This window comes from Melopsittacus undulatus, chromosome 2, assembly GCF_012275295.1.
Source record: "Melopsittacus undulatus isolate bMelUnd1 chromosome 2, bMelUnd1.mat.Z, whole genome shotgun sequence".
Taxonomy (NCBI): domain Eukaryota; kingdom Metazoa; phylum Chordata; class Aves; order Psittaciformes; family Psittaculidae; genus Melopsittacus; species Melopsittacus undulatus.
The window spans coordinates 491,627-511,229 of NC_047528.1; the positions used below are offsets into that span (position 1 = coordinate 491,627).

Below are 19,603 nucleotides of genomic sequence, written 5' to 3' on the forward strand. Positions count from 1 at the left end.
CCCCCAAACTGTGTCTGTCCCACCCCCATAGGGCACCCCCAGATGGTGTCTTCTCCATGAGGCACCCCCAAACTGTGTCCTCCCCCCCATTGACACCCCCGGACTGTGTCCTCCCCATGGGGTACCCCCAGACCGTGTGTGTTCCCCAGTGGGATCAGCCCAGCTGTGTGTCCTGCTCCATGGGATACCCCACACTGTGTGTCCCCCCCATGGGGCATCCTCAAACCACGTGTACCCCCATGGGGTACCCCCAGACCGTGTCCTCCCTCCCATAGACACCCCCGGACTGTGTCCTCCCCATGGGGTACCCCCAGACCATGTACCCCTTAAGGGGTACCACCAGGCTGCATGGGCTCCCCCAAACCGTGCCCCCCCATGGGCACCCCCAAACTGCCTTCACACAGGTCACTCCAAACCGTGTGTCCCTCCCCATGGGACACCCCAAATTGTGTGTTCCCCCCACGGGGCCCCCCCAGACTGTGTGTCTTTCCCCATAGGATACCCCTTAACTGTGTCTCCCCCCATGGGACACCCCAAACTGTGTATCCCCCCATGGGGTACCCCAGACCGTGTGTGTCTCTCCCCCATTGAATAAAGGAAACTCTTCTGCTCCACTTGGAATTGGGTGCTGTGCCTGGGGGGGGGGGGGGGGTAGGGAGGGATATGGGGGGGGGTCCTGCTCCCTTTGGGATTGGAGGGGGGCACCCATTTATCCGTGCTGGGAAAGGGGGGGTCCCTGCAGGGGCCCATACAGGGGATGGGACCCCAAAGGTGTCCCGGTGCCCACTGCGGCTCTCGGGGGGGGGGTCACCCTCGGCCCGGACCCCATGTTCCGTCCCCCCCCCCCGCTCCCCCCCCTCCCTTCCCGGTCTCCCCCCGCCCGGTGCTCCTCATCTCCCCCGTGCATCCCACCCCGCCCCCCATCTCCATCTCCCCCCGGTGCCCCCCCCGGGGCCCCCTCTCTCGGGGTTCCCCCCTCCCCCTTCCTTTGCCCGGTGCTCCCCCCCCGGTGCTCCCCCCCCCTCATCCCCACCGGTGCCCCCCGGGTGCTGCCCCCCCCGTTCCCCCCCCCCCTCCCCCAGTTCCCCCCACCCCGTGCTCCCCATCTCCCCTGCGCATCCCCCCCCGCACCCCATCTCCATCCCTCCCCGGTGCCCCCCCCGTGTCCTCCCCCCCCGCTGCCCCCGGGTGCTGCCCCCTCCTCTCCCTCCTCCCCCGTTCCCTCCCCCCTCTCCCCGCCCCTCCTCTTCCTCCCCAGGTCCCCCCCCCCCGAGCTCCCCCCTGTCCCCGCCCCCCCCGTCCCCGCCCCCCTCCCGTGCGCGCTCCCGCTCGGGGCTCCCCCCCTGTCCCCGCCCCCCCCCTCCCCGCCCCTCCCGTGCGCGCTCCCGCTGTGTCCATGGCGTGCGCGGGGGGCGGCGCGGGGCCCCCCCCGGGTTGGTACCACCGGGACCTGAGCCGGGCGGCGGCCGAGGAGCTGCTGGCGCGGGCGGGACGGGACGGGAGCTTCCTGGTGCGGGACAGCGAGAGCGTCAGAGGGGCCTACGCACTGTGCCTGCTGTGAGCGGGGGGGGGGAACGGGGGGGGACACCGGGGGGGGGTAACGGGAGCGGGGGGGGATCGGAGCGGGGAACCGGGACGGGGGGTACGAGCGGTGCCTGCTGTGAGCGGAGGGACGGGGGGAGGGCACCGGGAGCGGGGGGCACCGGGGGTGGGGGAGGGAACCGGGAGCGGGGGGAGCAACGGGAGCGGGGATGAGGGGGGCACCGGGACCGGGGGTACACGTTGTGCCTGCTGTGAGCGGGGGGACCGGGGGGGGGGACACCGGGGGTACAAGCGGTGCCTGCTATGAGCGGAGACACCGGGGCTGAGGGGGGGGCACCGGGACCGGGGGTACGCACGGTGCCTGCTGTGAGCGTGGGGATCAGGACCGCACCGGGGGCTCCGGGGCACCGGGGGGGGCATGCACGGTGTCTGCAGTGAACGTGGGGGGCACTGGTGACTTCCCCGAGGGGGGTCTGGGGGGGCACCGGGGGGGGGGTCTGGGGGCACCCACGGGATATGGGGGGCACCAGCACTGGGGGGAGATTGGGAACTGGGGAGAGCCAAAGGGGGGGACTTGGGGGGCACCCACTTGGGGCTGGGGGCACTGGGGCCCTGGCACTGACAGACTGGGGGATACTGGGGGTCCTGCATGGGGGGACAGTGGCACTGGCAGGGGACAGGCCCTGTGGAGCTGGGGGAGGGACATCATCCACCCCATAAGTGTGGGTCCCTGAGGGCTGGGGGTCCCTGTGCCCATGGGTCACCCTATGGAGCTCGGGGGTCCCCAGGGTGTTCTTGGCACGTTCCTGGTGCTCCCAGTGCTCCAGGCTGTGCCTCTGGCCCCGCTCGGGGCCCATTGTGGTTGTGGCACCTCCAGTTTGGCTCTTTGCTCCCGTGGGCTCCTTATGGCAGAGGAGGGAAAACTGGGAATTCCTGACATGTGCCACATCCATCCATCCATCCATCCATCCATCCATCCATCCTCCATCCATCCATCCATCCATCTGTCCATCCATCCATCTATCCATGCATCCATCCCTCTTCCATCCATCCATCTGTCCATCCATTCACCTTCTGTCCGTCCATCCATCCATTCATCTTCCATCCCTCTCTCCCTCTCTCCCTGCAGCCCCTGCTCCCGCTGTCACAGCCGGTACCCGGGTGCCTGGGGTGCCCAATGGGGGTGCCCTGCACCGGCTCCGGTGCCGGTGCCATGGGAGCGGCTGTTCCATGGGGATGCAGGGCCGGTGCCGGTTCCGCAGGGGGTGGTTGGTGCCGGTGCCACCGGGGGCGGTTGTGGCCGTGGCCGGAGCCTATAAATAGCCTGGGAGCAGGAGCAGGAAAGGGAATTGTGCCGGGAATGCGGCGGCCGCAGCTTCCGGTGACCCTGCGGGCGGCGGCGGCTGCCTCCCCGCGGCCCCCCCGGTCCCTGTGCTCCCCCAGTGCCCCCAGTGCTCCCCCAGTGTCCCCAGTGCTCCCCCAGTGCCCCCAGTGCTCCCCCAGTGCCCCCAGTGCTCCCCCAGTGTCCCCAATGGGCTCCCAGTGTCCCCATGGCCCCAGTGCATGAGGTGGGCACCCTGTGGCACCGGTGGGGATGCCCCCCCCCATTGGTGGCAGTGACCCCAGGGACAGCACCCATGGGGTCCCCAGCACCCCCCATCTGCACCCCCCCGTACCAACCCAGTTACCCAGGGACCCCCCCGTGCTTGTCCCCCCATTGGGGTTCCTGCTTTGGGACCCTCTTGTCCCCCAGTTTGGGGGTGCCCGTATTGACCCTGTGCTGGGGGTCCCCATGCACCCCCCCTTGGGGCTCCAGCTATGGAGACTCATGTCCCCCCCAACTTGGGGGTCTCCGTGTGGGCCCCATCACCCCCCAGTTTGAGTTCCTGCTATGGCTCCCCCTTGTCTCCCCCAATTTGGGGCTCCCTGTATTAACCCTGTGTTGGGTTTTCCTATGTTCCCTTTATCACCCGTCCTTGCTGTTCCTGCTATGGGGACTCTTTGCCCCCCATCACTCTCCTATTGGGGTTCTTGCTATGGGGACTCTGATGGTGCTTTAGGACTTGGGGCTCCCTGTGTGTCCCCCCAATCCCACCACTTGTGGGGGTCCCATAGGGAACCCCTCAACACCAGTTTGGGATCCCCCATGTTGCCCCCCCTCTGGCCTCCATTGACTTGGGCATCCCCAGATCCCAATGGGGCCTCATATGGCCTCATATGGCCCCAGATCCCATATGGGCCTCCATGACCACCCTGGCTCGGTATTGGGGTGGGGGGCAGAAATGGGGGACCCTCCACTGTGGGGAGCAGGGGTCCTGGTCTGTGGGGTGCCATGAAGGGACCTGGTAGCATGGGGTAACATAAGGGGACCTGGTACTGTGGGGAGCAGATGACATGAAGGGGCCCAGCGCTGTGGGGTGACACCAGGGGACCGGTCCCTGTGTGGTGGCACTGGGGGCAGACCCAGCACCATGGGGATGGGTGGCACTGGGGAACCTGGCACTGTGGGCAGTGAGTGCATGAAGGGATCTGGCTTCCACTGGGAAAGGAGCTGCTTCCCACTGCTCCATGCTCTGGACATGGGGGCCAATGGTGGGGGGCAAGTTGGGGGTCACTCTGGGTCCCCAGCACCCATCCAGGACCCCCAGTGTGCCCCCCCCGAGCCATCTTCCCAGGGGATCCACACTGAGACCATAGGGAATGTGGCCCTGGAGCCCCTTGTGATGCTCATGGGTGCCCTATGGGGGGGTCCAGCCCTATGGGGGGGTCCATCCCTATGGGCCCCCCCATGGCTGTGGGGTGCAGAGGGGGGGACCCCTCCGCACCCCTCCCTGACGCCCCCATCACCGGCAGGTTCCAGAAGCACGTGCACACGTACCGGATCCTGCCGGATGAGGAGGACTTCCTGGCTGTGCAGGTGGGGGTCACCCCCCCCCCGGGACATGGGACCCCCGAGGGCTGGGGATGGGACATGGGGCTGCAGCGACCCTTACACCCCGTGTGCTGTGTGGGGCTCAGTGCGGTGGGTGCTGCTGCCGGTACCGGTACCGGTGCTGCCGGTGCTGTTGCTGGTACCAGTACCGGTGCTGCTGCTGTGCTGCTGCCGGTACCGGTGGTGCTGCTGCCGGTACCGGTACTGCTGCTGCCGGTGCTGCGGGTACCGGTGCTGCTGCTGCCGGTATTGGTGCTGTTGTCGGTACCGGTACCAGTGCTGCTGCTGCTGCTGCCGGTACCGGTGCTCCGGTGTCTGTGGCCTCTCCTTGCCCCGTCCCGCCCGCGGCGCCGCCGGTATTTATAGAGCAACAAAACGCTCTTTGTGCCGGAGGCAGCCGGAAGGAGCTGCTTCCAGGAGGGGGAGGCTGCGGGACCGTGTCTGTGCCCTGCCTGCACCCGGCACCCTGCCTGTGCCCTGCACCCTGCCTGCACACTGCCTGTGCCCTGCCTGCACCTGGTGCCCTGCCTGTGCCCAGCGCCTGCACCCTGCCTGTGCCCTGCCTGTTCCCAACACCCTGCCTGCACCCAGCGCCTGTGCCCTGCCTGCACACTGCCTGTGCCCAATGCCCTGCCTGTGCCCTGCCTGTGCCCAGCACCCTGCCTGCACACTGCCTGCACCCAGCGCCTGCACCCTTCACCCTGCTTGCACCCAATGCCCTGCCTGCACCCAGCGCCCTGCTTGTATACTGCCTGGGTCCAGCACCCTGCCTGTACCCTGCATCCTGCCAGCACACTGCCTGGACCCAATGCCCTGCTTGCACCCAGCACCCTGCCTGTACACTGCCTGGACCCAGCACTGTGCCTGCACCCGATGCCCTGCCTGCACCCAATGACCTGCCTGCACCCTGCATCCTGCCTGCACCCAGCACCCTTCCTGTACCCTGCCTGTGCCCACTGCTTGTGCCCTGCACCCAATGTCCTGCCTGCACCCAGTGCCCTGCCTGTACCCAATGTCCTGCCTGCACCCAGCAGCACCTGCAGCGCCCCCTCGCGCTCACCACCATGGGCCAGGCCCTCACCCTCCATGTGGGGATGGCCCGGACGGGACCCCGCAAGGGCTCCGGGTGATCCAGGGGTGCCCCGGCCCGGGGGGGCTCCGTTGGCCGTGGGTGTACTGCTCCGGGTGTACTGCTCCGGGTGTACCGCTCCGGGTGTGCCGCTCACATCCCCGTGTCCGCAGACGTCCCAGGGGGTTCCGGTGCGCCGGTTCCAGACGCTGGGGGAGCTGATCGCGCTGTACCTACAGCCCAACCAGGGGCTCGTCTGTGCCCTGCTCTTCCCTGTCGAGCGCGACAAGGACCGTGATGCTGCCGACGACCGTGACTACTCGGGTATGGGGGGGGCCCTGAGGACCCTATGGCCCCTTGGGGACCCCATAGCCCCTGGGGATCCCATAGCCCCTGGGGATCCCATAGCCCCTTGGGGACCCCATAGCCCCTGGGGACCCCATAGCCCCTTGGGATCCCGTAGCCCCCTGGGGACCCCATAGCCCTTGGGGACCCCATAGCCCCTTGGGGACCCCATAGCCCCTGGGGATCCCATAGGCCCTGGGGACCCCATAGGCCCTGGGGATCCCGTGGCCCCTTGGGGACCCCATAGCCCCTGGGGACCCCATAGCCCCACAGGGCTCTGCCTGACCCATGCTGCCCCATTGCAGATGGGGACGATGAGAAGCCCCCATTGCCACCGCGCTGCGGCTCCAGCAGCGGCTGCAGCACCTCAGGGGGGCTCAGCCCGACCGGCCCCACAGCGTCTGTGCCCGATGGGGCAGCTGAGAGGTGAGGGCAGCAGCACCGTGTCCTGTGCCCCCCGTGCCCCCCTGATCCCTGCGCATCCGCTGCTCCATCCCATCCTCACCCTGTTCCCCGTCCCATCTCTGCTCCATTCCTGTCCCATCCCTGCCCTGCCCCATCCCTGCCTATCCCTTCCCATCCCTGTCCATCCTCTGCCCCATCCCTGCCCATCCCCTTCACCATCATCCCTGCCCCATCCCTGCCCATCCACTGCTCCATGCCTGCCCCTCCCCATGCCTTGCCCCATCCCTGCCTATCCCCTTCCCCATCCCTGCCCCATCCCTGCCCATCCACTGCTCCATGCCTACCCCTTCCCATCCCCTGCCCCATCACCCCCCATCCCCACCCCATCCCTATCCCCCCCCATCCCCCCCATCCCCTCTCCCCTCTGTTCCTCTGCAGCCCCAATGGTCCGGTCCTGCTGCCCCACGAGTACCTGCGCAGTGCTCAGTACTCTCAGGACCTGGCAGGGGTGCAGGGGGGGGGCAACATCCCTGCCCCACCTGAGCCGGGCACTGGGTGCCTCCTGCCGCCGCCTGCACAGGTGGGTGCGGGGGGGGGGGGGTCCGGAAGGGGGGGGGTCCGGAGGGGGGAGGGGTCCGGAGGGGGGGGGAAGGGGGGGGGGGGGTTCGGACGGGGGGGGGTCCGGAGGGGGCGGAGGGGCGGCCCCCACTGATCCCCCCCCCCCGCAGTGAAGTGGGGGGGTCCGGAGGGGGGGGGGGTCCGGAGGGGGGAAGGGGTCTGGAGGGGGGGGTCCGGAGGGGCGACCCCCGCTGATCCCCCCCCCCCCCCCCACAGTGAAGTGGACAAGGTCCTGGCAGGGCTGGAGACCCTGGCCAAGGTGTTTGACCCCCAGAGCGCCCCCAGCGTGGGCAGGGCCCTGCAGCAGGTGAGGGGGGGTCAATGGGGGGGGCGTCAATGGGGGCATCAATGGGGGTGTCAATGGGGATGTCAATGGGGGGATCAATGGGGGCATCAATGGGGGTGTCAATGGGGGGATCAATGGGGGCATCAATGGGGATGTCAATGGGGGTGTCAGTGGGGGCATCGATGGGGATGTCAATGGGGGTGTCAATCGGGGCATCAATGGGGTCGTCAATGGGGGCATCAATGGGGATGTCAATGGGGGTGTCAATGGGGGCGTCAGTGGGGATATCAATGGGGGTGTCAGTGGAGGCGTCAATGGAGGCATCAGTGGGGGCATCAATGGGGATGTCAATGGGGGGATCAATGGGGGCATCAATGGGGATGTCAGTGGGGACATCAATGGGACACCCCCGGAGGCTGTGTGGACACAGCCGTGGGATGTGGTGGGAATGCACTGGGAACACGATGGGAATGTGCTGGGGATGTGGTGGGATAATGGTGGGAATTCCCTGGGAGGACACTGGGAACATGGTGGGAATGTGGTGGGAACATGGTGGGAATTCACTGGTAATGTGGTGGGATCACACTGGGAGTATGCTGGGGACATGGTGGGAATGGGTGGGAGCATGGTGGAAGTGTGGTGGGAACACACTGGGAATGTAGTGGACGCATGGTGGGAACACCCTGAGAGCCATAATGGAAATGTGATGGGAATATGGTGGGAATTCACTGGGAATAGGGTGGGAAATTCACTGGGAGTGCACTGGGAATGTGCTGGGGACATGGTAAGAATGCACTGGGAATGTGGTGGGAACAATGGAACACACTGGGAGTATGCTGGGTATGTGCTGGGAATACACTGGGAACATGCTGGGAATGTGGTGGGACTGGTGAGAACATACTAGGAATGTGGTAGGAACATGATGGAAGTTTGCTGGGAGCATACTGGGAATGTGGTGGGGGTCCCACCATCCACTATGGGTGGTGGGAAATCCATTGAGAAACATCCACCAATGGTGGGGGGGGGGGGTCCTGATGCTGTGAGGGAACTGGGGTGGATGTGGAGCACTGGGGGTGGATGTGGGGCACTGGGGGTGGATGTGGGGGTCCCATCCTGCTGTGGCCCTGTTGCAGCCCATGGGGCAGGGAGGGGAGCAGGAGCTGGAGACACTGGTGCTGAAGCTGTCGGTGCTGAAGGATTTGCTCTCCAGCATCGAGAAGAAGGTGAACTGGGGGGTCCCAGCATGGGGGGGGGACGGGTTGGGTCCTGGACCAGGTATGGCACCAGCTGGGGTGCAATAGGGTGGTCCCATGGGTGAAGGTTGGTGGGTGCGGTGCTGGGCTGGCCATGGACCCCATGGGTGATGGGGTTGATGGACATGGTGATGGGTTGACCATAGACCCCATGGTGATGGGTTGGTGGATGCGGTGCTCAGTGCTGGGTTGACCATAGTGTGATGATGATGGTGGTGGTGGTGGTGTGATGATGTTGGTGATGTTGTGATGGTGTGATGGTGATGATGATGATGATGGTGGTGATGTGATGGTGATGATGATGATGGTGGTGGTGGTGTGATGGTGGTGATGGTGATGATGATGATGATGATGATGGTGGTGGTGTGATCATGATGGTGATGATGATGATGGTGATGGTGATGATGATGATGATGGTGGTGATGTGATGGTGATGATGATGATGGTGGTGGTGGTGTGATGATGGTGATGGTGATGACGATGATGATGATGGTGATGATGATGATGATGATGTGATGATGGTGATGGTGGTGGGGCCTCCCCCAGGCACTGAAGGCTCTGCAGGAGATGAGCTCTGCCCCCCCCAGCACCCCCCCACAGCCCCTGACCCGCAAGGCCAAGAGCATCCCGGTGCAGACCTTCGAGGTGAGCCCCATCCACCCCATGGGGAGGGACCTGCCTTGGGCTCAGCACCAGCTGCACCCTTGGGAGGGGGGCTCCGGTTGTGTCCCCCCCCAACACCCGGTCCCATAGGTGAAGCTGGACGTCACCCTGGGGGACCTGACCAAGATCGGGAAGTCCCAGAAGTACACCCTGAGTGTGGATGTGGAGGGAGGGAAGCTGGTGGTGCTGAAGAAGCAGAAGGACACGCAGGAGGACTGGAACACCTTCACCCATGACAAGAGTGAGGGGCACCCATGGGATGGGATGGGGGGTTCTGGTGTCCCCATGGCTCATCCCAGTTGTTCCCAGTCCGGCAGCTGATCAAGTCCCAGCGCGTGCAGAACAAACTGGGCATCGTCTTCGAGAAGGAGAAGGACAGAACACAGAGGAAGGACTTCGTGTTCGCCAGCGCCAGGGTGGGACCCATGGGAGATGGGGGTCCCATTGGAGATGGGGGTTCCGTTGGAGATGGGGGGTCCCCATTGCAGATAGGGGTCCCATTGAAGATAGGGGTTCCATTGGAGATGGGGGGGTCCCCATTGGAGATGGGGGTTCTGTTGGAGATGGGGGGTCATTGAAGATGTGGGGTCCATTGGAGATGGGGGGGTCCCATTGGAGATGCGGGATCATTGAAGATGTGGGGTCCATTGGAGATGGGGGCATCCCCATTGGAGATGGGGGTTCCGTTGGAGATGGGGGGTCCCATTGGAGATGTAGGATCCATTGGAGATGGGGGTCCCCATTGGAGATGTGGGTCCCCATTGGAGAAAGGGGTTCCATTGGAGATGGGTGGGGTCCCCATTGGAGATGTGGGTCCTGCTCGGAGATGGGCGATCCCCCCTGGAGTCAGGGGTGCCCACTGGGGACAAGAGGGGTCCCCATTGGGAATGGGAGGGTCAGGATTTACCCCCTGGCTCCCCATGGGATGGGTGCTGGTGGCTGAGGGATGCGCTCCTGCGCTCCCTGCCTGCCCCATGGGGTGCTGGGTTTGGGGTCCCCACTGAGCCCCCCCTGCCCCACAGAAGCGAGAGGCCTTCTGCCAGCTCCTGCAGCTGATGAAGAACCGTCATTCCCAGCAGGATGAGCCAGACATGATCTCCATCTTCATCGGCACCTGGAACATGGGTGAGTGGGGCTGGGAATGTGGTGGGAACACACTGGGAATGTGGTGGGAACACACTGGGAATGCACTGGGAATGTGGTGGGAACACACTGGGAATGTGGTGGGAACACATTGGGAATGTGGTGAGAACACACTGGAATGCTCTTGGAACATGGTGGGAATGTACTGGGAATGTGGTGGGAACGTGCTGGGAGCGTGGTAGGAACACACTGGGAATGCTCTTGGAACATATTGGGAATGCACTGGGAACATGGTGGGAACATGTTGAGAATGCGGTGGGAACATGGGAATGCACTGGCCATGCTCTGGGAATGTGGTGGGGATGTACTGGGAACATGGTGGGAACCTGCTGGGAAAGTGGTGGGAACATTGGAATGCACTGGGAATGCGGTGGGAATGTGGTGGGAACATGGTTGAAAGATAGTGGAAAACCATTGGGAATGCGATTGGAATGTAGGAACACGCTGGGAATTCTCTTGGAACATATTGGGAATGCATTGGGAACCTGCTGGGAATGTAGTGGGAACATGGTGTGAATGTGGTGGGAACATGGGAATGCACTGGGAACATGGTGGGAAGGCATCAGGAATGCCATTGGAATGTGCTGGACACACGTTGGGACCATGTGTTTGGGGGTGTCCCATGAGCTCCAGGAGCCCCCCCAACACCCCCCCCCACAGGCAGCGTCCCCCCCCCCAAGAGCATCTCCTCATGGGTGACCTCCAAGGGCCTGGGCCGGACGCTGGAGGAGGTGTCAGTGACCATCGCACACGACATCTACGTGCTGGGCACACAGGAGAACTCTATGGGGGACAAGGAGTGGGTGGACTTCGTGCGAGCCGCGCTCAAGGACTGCACCGACCTCGAGTACCGACCGGTGCGGGGGGGGAGACACCCGTGGGGGTGATGGTGATGGTGACACTGAGGGGTGTTGGTGATGGTGACACTGAGGAGTGATGGTGATGGTGGCACTGGGGGGTGTTGGTGATGGTGACACTGGGGGTGTTGGTGATGGTGACACTGAGGGGTGTTGGTGATGGTGACACTGAGGGGTGTTGGTGATGGTGACACTGAGGGGTGTTGGTGATGGTGGCACTGAGGGGTGTTGGTGATGGTGGCACTGGGGGTGTTGGTGATGGTGACACTGAGGGTGTTGGTGATGGTGACACTGAGGGGTGTTGGTGATGGTGTCACTGAGGGGTGTTGGTGATGGTGACACTGAGGGTGTTGGTGATGGTGACACTGAGGGTGTTGGTGATGGTGGCACTGAGGAGTGTTGGTGATGGTGACACTGAGGGGTGTTGGTGGTGGTGGCACCAGGGGTATTGGTGATGGTGACACTGAGGGGTGTTGGTGATGGTGACACTGGGGGTGTTGGTGATGGTGACACTGAGGGGTGTTGGTGATGGTGACACTGAGGGGTGTTGGGGATGGTGGCACTGAGATTTGTTAGTAATGGTGGCACTGGAGGCAGTTGATGCTGGTGACACTGGGGGCAGTTGGTGCTGGTGTCACTGTGGGCAGTTGGTGTTGGTGGCACGGGGGGCAGTTGGTGTTTGTGGCACCGATTGTGCCGGTGACACCGGTGTTGCCACAGGTGGCGGTGCAGGCGCTGTGGAGCATCAAGGTGTTGGTGCTGGTGGCACTGGGGGTGTTGGTGCTGGTGGCACCGGTGCTGCTGGTGACACTGGTGTCACCACAGGTGGCAGTGCAGGCCCTGTGGAGCATCAAGGTGGTGGTGCTGGTGAAGCCGGAGCACGAGAACCGCATCAGCCACGTCAGCACCTCCAGCGTCAAGACCGGCATTGCCAACACCCTGGGTATGGATGCGGTGATGGACGAGGGGTGGTGCACGCGCCGCGGCTGTGCCGGTGCCCATGGGGGGCTGTGCTCAGGCCCTGTCCCCCCCCCGGTCCCCATAGGGAACAAAGGCGCTGTTGGGGTCTCGTTCATGTTCAATGGCACCTCCCTGGGCTTCGTCAACTGTCACCTGACCTCGGGCAGCGAGAAGACAGCGCGGTGAGAGACACAGAGCACCCACAGAGCACCTATGGAGCACCCATGGAGCTCCCAGAGACACACAGAGAGCACCCATAGAGAACCCATAGAGAGCACCTTAGAGCATCCATAGGGAACCCATAGAGCATCCACAGAGCATCCATAGGGCACCCATAGAGCACACATACAGCACACAGAGAGCACCCATAGGGCACCCATAGAGCACCCATAGAGAGCACCTATAGAGCATCCATAAGCATCCATAGGGCACACAGAGAGCACTCATAGAGTACCCACAGCAGCCATAGAGCACAGAACACCCACAGAGCACCTGTAACACCCTCAGTACCCATAACACCTGTAGCACCCATAACACCCATAGCAGCCATCAGCATGCAAACAGCACCCTCGAGCAGCACACAAATAGGACCCAACAGCAATGAACGTCACCCAGCAGCACCCAGAGCACCCAGCAGCACTGTACATCACCCAGCAGCATTGAACATCACCCATAGCACTCACATCACCCATAGCAACCCGTCACCCGCACCACCCACATCACCCAGCAACACTGAACATCACCCCCATCACCCACATCACCCCCATCACACCCATCACCCCCATCCCCCCCATCACCCCCATCCCCCCCATCACCCCCATCACCCCCATCACCCCATCACCCCATCACCCCCATCACCCCATCACCCCATCACCCACCACCCCATCCCCAGCACCCCCTGATGGTGCCATGTCCCCACAGGCGCAACCAGAACTACGTGGACATCCTGCGGCTGCTGTCTCTGGGGGACAAGCAGCTCAGCTCCTTCGACATCTCCTTGCGCTTCACACACCTCTTCTGGTTCGGGGACCTCAACTACCGCCTGGACATGGACATCCAGGTGAGGCCGCGGCCTCGCCCCCGCGGTGTGCGCCGGTGCCGGTCCTCACCCCCCCCCGGCCTCCATCCATCCCATAGGAGATCCTCAACTACATCGGGCGCCGGGAGCTGGAGCCGCTGCTCCGTGTGGATCAGCTCAACCTGGAGAGGGAGAAGCACAAAGTGTTCCTGCGCTTCGGTGGGCACCGCGGTGGGGTCCATGCTGCTGACCCCCCCCCCTGCCGCTGACCCCCCCCCCGGCTGCTGACCCCCCCCCAGCCGCTGACCCCCATGTCATGTACCTGCTGCTGACCCCCCCCCGGCCGCTGACCCCCATGTCATGTACATGCTGCTGACCCCCCCCCAACCGCTGACCCCCATGTCATGTACATGCTGCTGACCCCCCCCCGGCTGCTGACCCCCCCCCCGGCCGCTGACCCCCATGTCATGTACCTGCAGGGGAGGAGGAGATCACCTTCCCCCCCACATACCGCTACGAGAGGGGATCCAGGGACACATACGTGTGGCACAAGCAGAAGCCAACGGGGGTGAGTGGGGATGGGGGGGACGTGGTGGGGATGGGGCATGGAATGGGGTTATGGTGGGATGGGGGCATGGAGGGGATGGGGGCATGGTTGGGTTTGGGGTCTCATGTTGGGTTTGGGGGCTCAGTGTGTGTATGTGGACCCCCAACCTCCCCCATTTCCCCCCACTGCTCCTCACCCCCCAGGTCCGCACCAATGTCCCCTCATGGTGCGACCGCATCCTCTGGAAGTCCTACCCCGAGACCCACATCAACTGCAATGCCTATGGTGAGCAATGGGAGTCCTGGACACCATGGGCACCCTGACCCCATCATGGGCACCCTAACCCCCCATGAGCACCCTAACCCTGCATGGGGACCTGACCCCCCCATGGGCACCCTAACCCCCCATGAGCACCCTGACCCCCCCATGGGCACCCTGACACCCCCATGGGCACCCTGACCCCCCCCCCCCCCATGGGCACCCTGACCCCCCCCTGGGCACCCTGACCCCCCATGTGTACCTGACCTCCCATGTGTACCTGCCCCCCATGTGTACCTGACCTCCCATGTGTACCTGCCCCCCATGTGTACCTGCCCCCCCATGTGTACCTGACCCCCCCATGTGTACCTGCCCCCCCCATGTGTACCTGCCCCCCCATGTGTACCTGCCCCCCATGTGTACCTGCCCCCCCATGTGTACCTGCCCCCCCCATGTGTACCTGCCCCCCCATGGGCACCCTGACCCCCCATGTGTACCTGACCTCCCATGTGACCTGCCCCCCCCATGTGTACCTGCCCCCCCCATGTGTACCTGCCCCCCATGTGTACCTGACCCCCCCATGTGTACCTGCCCCCCCCAGGCTGCACCGATGACATCGTCACCAGTGACCACTCTCCCGTCTTCGCCTCCTTCGAGGTGGGAGTCACGTCCCAGTTTGTCTCCAAGAAAGGTGCCCAGTCCCCCCAGTCCCCCCAGTCCCATCCCCGCGTGTCCCATCCCCCCCCCCCCGGCACAATGGGGGGGTCCCGGGGGGTGCCCCATGCTCCGGGTACCCCCCAGGGCTCCCCAAGACCTCGGAGCAGGCTCACATTGAGTTCGAGAGCATCGAGGCCATTGTCAAGACCTCCAGTCGCACCAAGTTCTTCATTGAGTTCTATTCCACGTGCCTGGAAGGTGATGGGATCATGGGGGGGTTTGGGGTCATGGGGGTGTTTGGTGTCATGGGGGGGGTTTGAGGTCATGGGGGGGGTTTGGGGTCATGGGGGGGTTTGGGGTCCTGGGGGGTTTGGGGTCATGGAGGGGTTTGGGGTCCCTGGGGGTGTTTGGGGTCCTGGGGGATTTGGGGTCATGGGGGGGTTTGGGGTCCTGGAGGGGTTTGGGGTCTCAGAAGGTGCTTGGGGTCTCAGAGGGTGTTTGGGGTCTCAGGGGGTGTTTGGGGTCTCAGGGGGTGTTTGGGGTCTCAGGGGGTATTTGGGGTCTCAGGGGGTATTTGGGGTCCCACGTTTGCTGTTTGATGTCCCCATCCCCAGAGTTCAAGAAGAGCTTTGAGAACGATGCTCAGAGCAGCGACAACATCAACTTCCTCAAGGTGCAGTGGTCGTCCCGGCAGCTGCCCACGGTGAGGGGGGTACAGGCACAGGGAGCCCCAGTGCCAGCGGCACATCCCACTGCATCCCACTGCATCCTATTGCATCCCATGACATCCCATTGCATCCTGTATCATCCCATTGCATCCCATTGCATCCCATCACATCCCATTGCATCCCATCTTATCCCATTCCATCCTGTATCATCCCATTGCATCCCATGTTAATCCTGTCGCATCCCATCACATCCTGTATCATCCCATCACATCCTATTGCATCCCATTCCATCCTGTATCATCCTGCATCATCCCATTGCATCCCGTCTTATCCCATCACATCCCATCACATCCCATTGCATCCTGTATCATCCCATTGCATCCCATCTTATCCCATCACATCCCAACTCATCCTATAACATCCTGTATCATCCTGTCACATCCCAACTCATCCCATCACATCCCATGTCATCCCATCTCATCCAGTCATATTCTATCACATCCCACTGCATTCCATCATATCCCACTGCATCCCATCATGTCCTACCACATCCCACTGCTTCCTATCACATCCTGTCTCCTCTCACCCCATCTCATCCCATCCCATCATATCCTATCCCATCACATCCCATCTTATCCCATCCCACCCCATCTCTATGCCATCATCTCCCATCCCATCATCTCCTATCCCATCCCATCCCATCTCATCCCATCCCATCATATCCTATCTCATCCCATCCCATCCTATCCCATCCCATCCATCCCATCATCTCCCATCCCCTCTCCCCCCAGCTCAAGCCCATCCTCTCGGACATCGAGTACCTTCAGGACCAGCACCTCCTGCTGACGGTCAAGTCCCTGGATGGGTACGAGTCCTACGGTGAGTGCCTCCGGGGGGGGGGGTTGGGGTCGGCATTGCCATGGGATGGCTCTGACCCCATTCCCGGCCGCAGGGGAGTGTGTGATCGCGCTCAAGTCCATGATCGGCAGCACCGCGCAGCAGTTCCTGACCTTCCTGTCCCACCGCGGAGAGGAGACCGGCAACATCCGCGGCTCCATGCGGGTGCGGGTGCCGGCTGAGCGCCTGGGCACCCGAGAGAGGCTCTATGGTGAGGGAGGGGAGCGGCCTTTGGGATGGTGGGATCCTCCATTGGGATGGATGGGATCCTCCATTGGGTGTATGGGATCCTCCATTGGGATGTGTGGGATCCCCCACTGGGATGGATGGGATCCTCCATTGGGATGTGTGGGATCCCCCACTGGGATGGATGGGATCCTCCATTGGGATGGATGGGATCCTCCATTGGGTGTATGGGATCCTCCATTGGGATGTGTGGGATCTCCCACTGGGATGGATGGAATCCTCCAGTGGGATGTGTGGGATCCCCCACTGGGATGGATGGCATCCTCCATTGGGATGATGGGACCCCCTATTGGGATGATGGGATCTTCCACTGGGTTGTATGGGTACCCTCATTGGGATGTATAGAATCTCCAATTGGGATGTATGGGATTTCCCACTGGGATGGATGGGATCCTCCACTGGGATGTGTGGAATCCTCCACTGCGATGTATGGAAACCCCATTGGAATGTATGGAATCCTCCATTGCGATGATTGGATCCTCCACTGGGTTGTATGGGACCCTCCATTGGGATGTATATGATCTCCCATTGGGATGGATGGGATCTCCCACTGGGATGGATGGGATCCTCCGTTGGGATGGATGGGATCTCCCATTGGGATGTATGGGATCCTCCATTGGGATGGATGGGATCCTCCATTGGGATGGATGGGATCTCCCACTGGGATGGATGGGACCCTCCATGGGGATGGATGGGACCCCCGTGACCTCCTGCCCCGGCAGAGTGGATCAGCATCGACAAGGATGAGGCCACCACCGGCAAGGGGAAGGTGCCAACGGGTGCCAGGGCCACCCAGGACTGTGCCAGGTATGGCCATGGGGGCCCTGGGGGGGTTCAGGCATCCCACGATCCCATGGGATGCTGGGAGCATCCCACTGGGATGGTGGATGGGATGAGGTGGGGATGGTCCCAGTGCTGACTGGCAGGGATGGGGTTTCAGTGCTGGGGGTCCAAGCACCATCCCAATGCATCCAAACCCCATCCCAGTGCATCCAACCCCCATCCCAGTGCATCCAAACCCCATCCCGGTGCATCCAAACCCCATCCCGATGCATCCAAACCCCATCCCGATGCATCCAAACCCCATCCCGGTGCATCCATGCCCTATCCTGGTGTATCCAAGCACCATCCCAGTGCATCCAAACCCCATCCTGGTGTATCCAAGCCCCATCCCTGTGCATCTGAGCACATCTTGGTGCATCCAACCCCATCCCAATGCATCCACCCCCATCCCCATCACCCCCTGTATCCTCTCTCCCGCAGATCCTCCACCCGCAAGCCCACATCCGATCCCTGCACCATTGCCAAGCCTGCGGAGGAGCCGGAGCAGAGCAGCAGCATCCCTGCCCCACGGCCCCCAGGCACACACCGCAGGGAGGAGCCTGCCCCCAACCGGTGCGTGTGGGGGGAGCAGGGACCCCCATTGCCCATGGACACCCCTATTGCCCATGGACACCCCCATTGCCCATGGGCATCCCCATCACCCATGGACCCTCCCATCACCAATAGACCCCACTCCATCACCCATGGCCCCCCCATCACCCAGTGAGTTCCCCCATCACCCTTGCCCCCCCCATCACCCATGGCCCCCCCATCACCCATGGGCCCCCCATCCCCCATGCCCCCCCATCACCCATTGACCCCCCCATCCCCCATGCCCCCCCATCACCCATGCCCCCCCCATCACCCATGGGAGCTCCCCATCACCCATGGCTCCCCCATCACCCCATGCCCCCCTATCACCCATGGACCCCCTCATCACCCATACGCCCCGTCACCCATGGCCCCCCCATCACCCATTGACCACCCCTCATCGCCCATGCCCCCCCATCACCCATGGCTCCCCCATCACCCATTGCCCCCCCCCCCCCCCATCCCACATGCCCCCGCATCACCCATGACCCCCCTAATCACCCCTGGGAGATCCCCATCCCCATGCCCCCCATGACCGGTGCCCCCCCAACACCCATGCCCCCCCCCATCACCCATGGATCCTCCCATCACCAATAGACCCCCCCCATCACCCATGGATCCTCCCATCACCAATAGACCCCCCCCATCATCCATGGATCCTCCCATCACCAATAGACCCCCCCCATCACCCATACCCCCCCCATCCCCCATACCCCCCCATCACTCATTGACCCCCATACCCCCCCATAACCCCCCTTACCTCTCCCCCCCAGCCCACCGCCGGACCCGGACCCACATCCCAACAGCTTCAACAACCCTGCCTACTACGTCCTGGAGGGTGTCCCTGAGCGGCGCCGGCCCCGCAGCCCCCCCCCCCCTCGGGACGGGAGCTCCTCGGATGAGGACACACTCACCCTGCCCCCCCCCGCCTTCCCCCCCCCCCCACTGCCCCGGCCCGGCCCCACCGAGGGGCCCCCCCCCTCGGCCCCCGACGGCTCCTGCTCCGTGCTGCAGATGGCCAAGAGCCTGAGCCAGGAGGAGTTCGGGGCCCCCCCACGTCTGACCCATGGAGCATTCCGAGCGCATCCCATACGGGAGAGCATCCAGGAGGAGATGGCTGAGGAGGTGGGGAGCGGGGGGGGCAGCGGGGGAGGGGAGTGGGGTGACGGGAGACGGGAGCAGGGCAATGGGAGCAGGGTGATGGGAATGGGGTGATGGGAATGGGGTGATGGGATCTGGCCGAGGAGGTGAGGAGCGAGCGGGAGAGGGCAGCGGGAGATGGGAGCAGGGCAGTGGGAGCAGGAGATGGGAACAGGACGATGGGAGTGGGGTGACAGGAGACGGGAACAGGGCAATGGGAGCAGGGTGATGGGAATGGGAGATGGGAACGAGGTGATGGAAACAGGGCAACAGGAGCAGGGCAATGGGAGTGGGGTGATGGGAGAGGGGAGATAGGAGCAGGGCAAAGGGAACAGGGAAGTGGGAGCGGGAGAAGGGAGCGGGGTGATGGGAGTGGGAGATGGGAGCAGGGTGATGGGAACAGGGCAGTGGGAGCAGGGCAATGGGATCTGGCCGAGGAGGTGGGGAGCGAGTGGAAGGCGGCAGTGGGAGACGGGAGCAGGGTGATGGGAATGGGAGATGGGAACGAGGTGATGGGAACAGGGCAACGGGAGCAGGGCAATGGGAACAGGGCGATGGGAGTGGGGTGATGGGAGCAGGAGATGGGAGCAGGGTGATGGGAACAGGGCAGTGGGAGCAGGAGATGGGAGCGTGGTGAAGGGAGAGGGGAGATGGGAGCGGAGCAATGGGAGCAGGGTGATGGGAGT

The 19,603-nt window shown here is 63.5% G+C and overlaps 1 protein-coding gene across 1 annotated transcript; it reads left to right on the forward strand.

The window, feature by feature from the left end:
• Positions 1-1,374: 1,374 nt before the first annotated feature.
• INPPL1 (inositol polyphosphate phosphatase like 1) lies at positions 1,375-18,710 on the forward strand (the record flags this gene model as incomplete). The annotated part of the gene is given in 27 exon segments (XM_034072776.1): positions 1,375-1,557; positions 4,396-4,459; positions 5,717-5,867; positions 6,194-6,314; positions 6,732-6,819; positions 6,821-6,873; positions 7,128-7,218; positions 8,331-8,420; positions 8,997-9,095; positions 9,204-9,354; positions 9,423-9,529; positions 10,136-10,238; positions 10,917-11,113; positions 11,939-12,056; positions 12,159-12,255; positions 12,995-13,133; positions 13,211-13,310; positions 13,571-13,659; positions 13,842-13,923; positions 14,498-14,587; positions 14,698-14,811; positions 15,168-15,256; positions 16,013-16,100; positions 16,174-16,329; positions 17,087-17,171; positions 17,628-17,759; positions 18,551-18,710. Coding segments are annotated over 27 exon segments (3,015 nt in total), but the record flags the coding sequence as incomplete, so codon positions are not given.
• Positions 18,711-19,603: the final 893 nt, after the last annotated feature.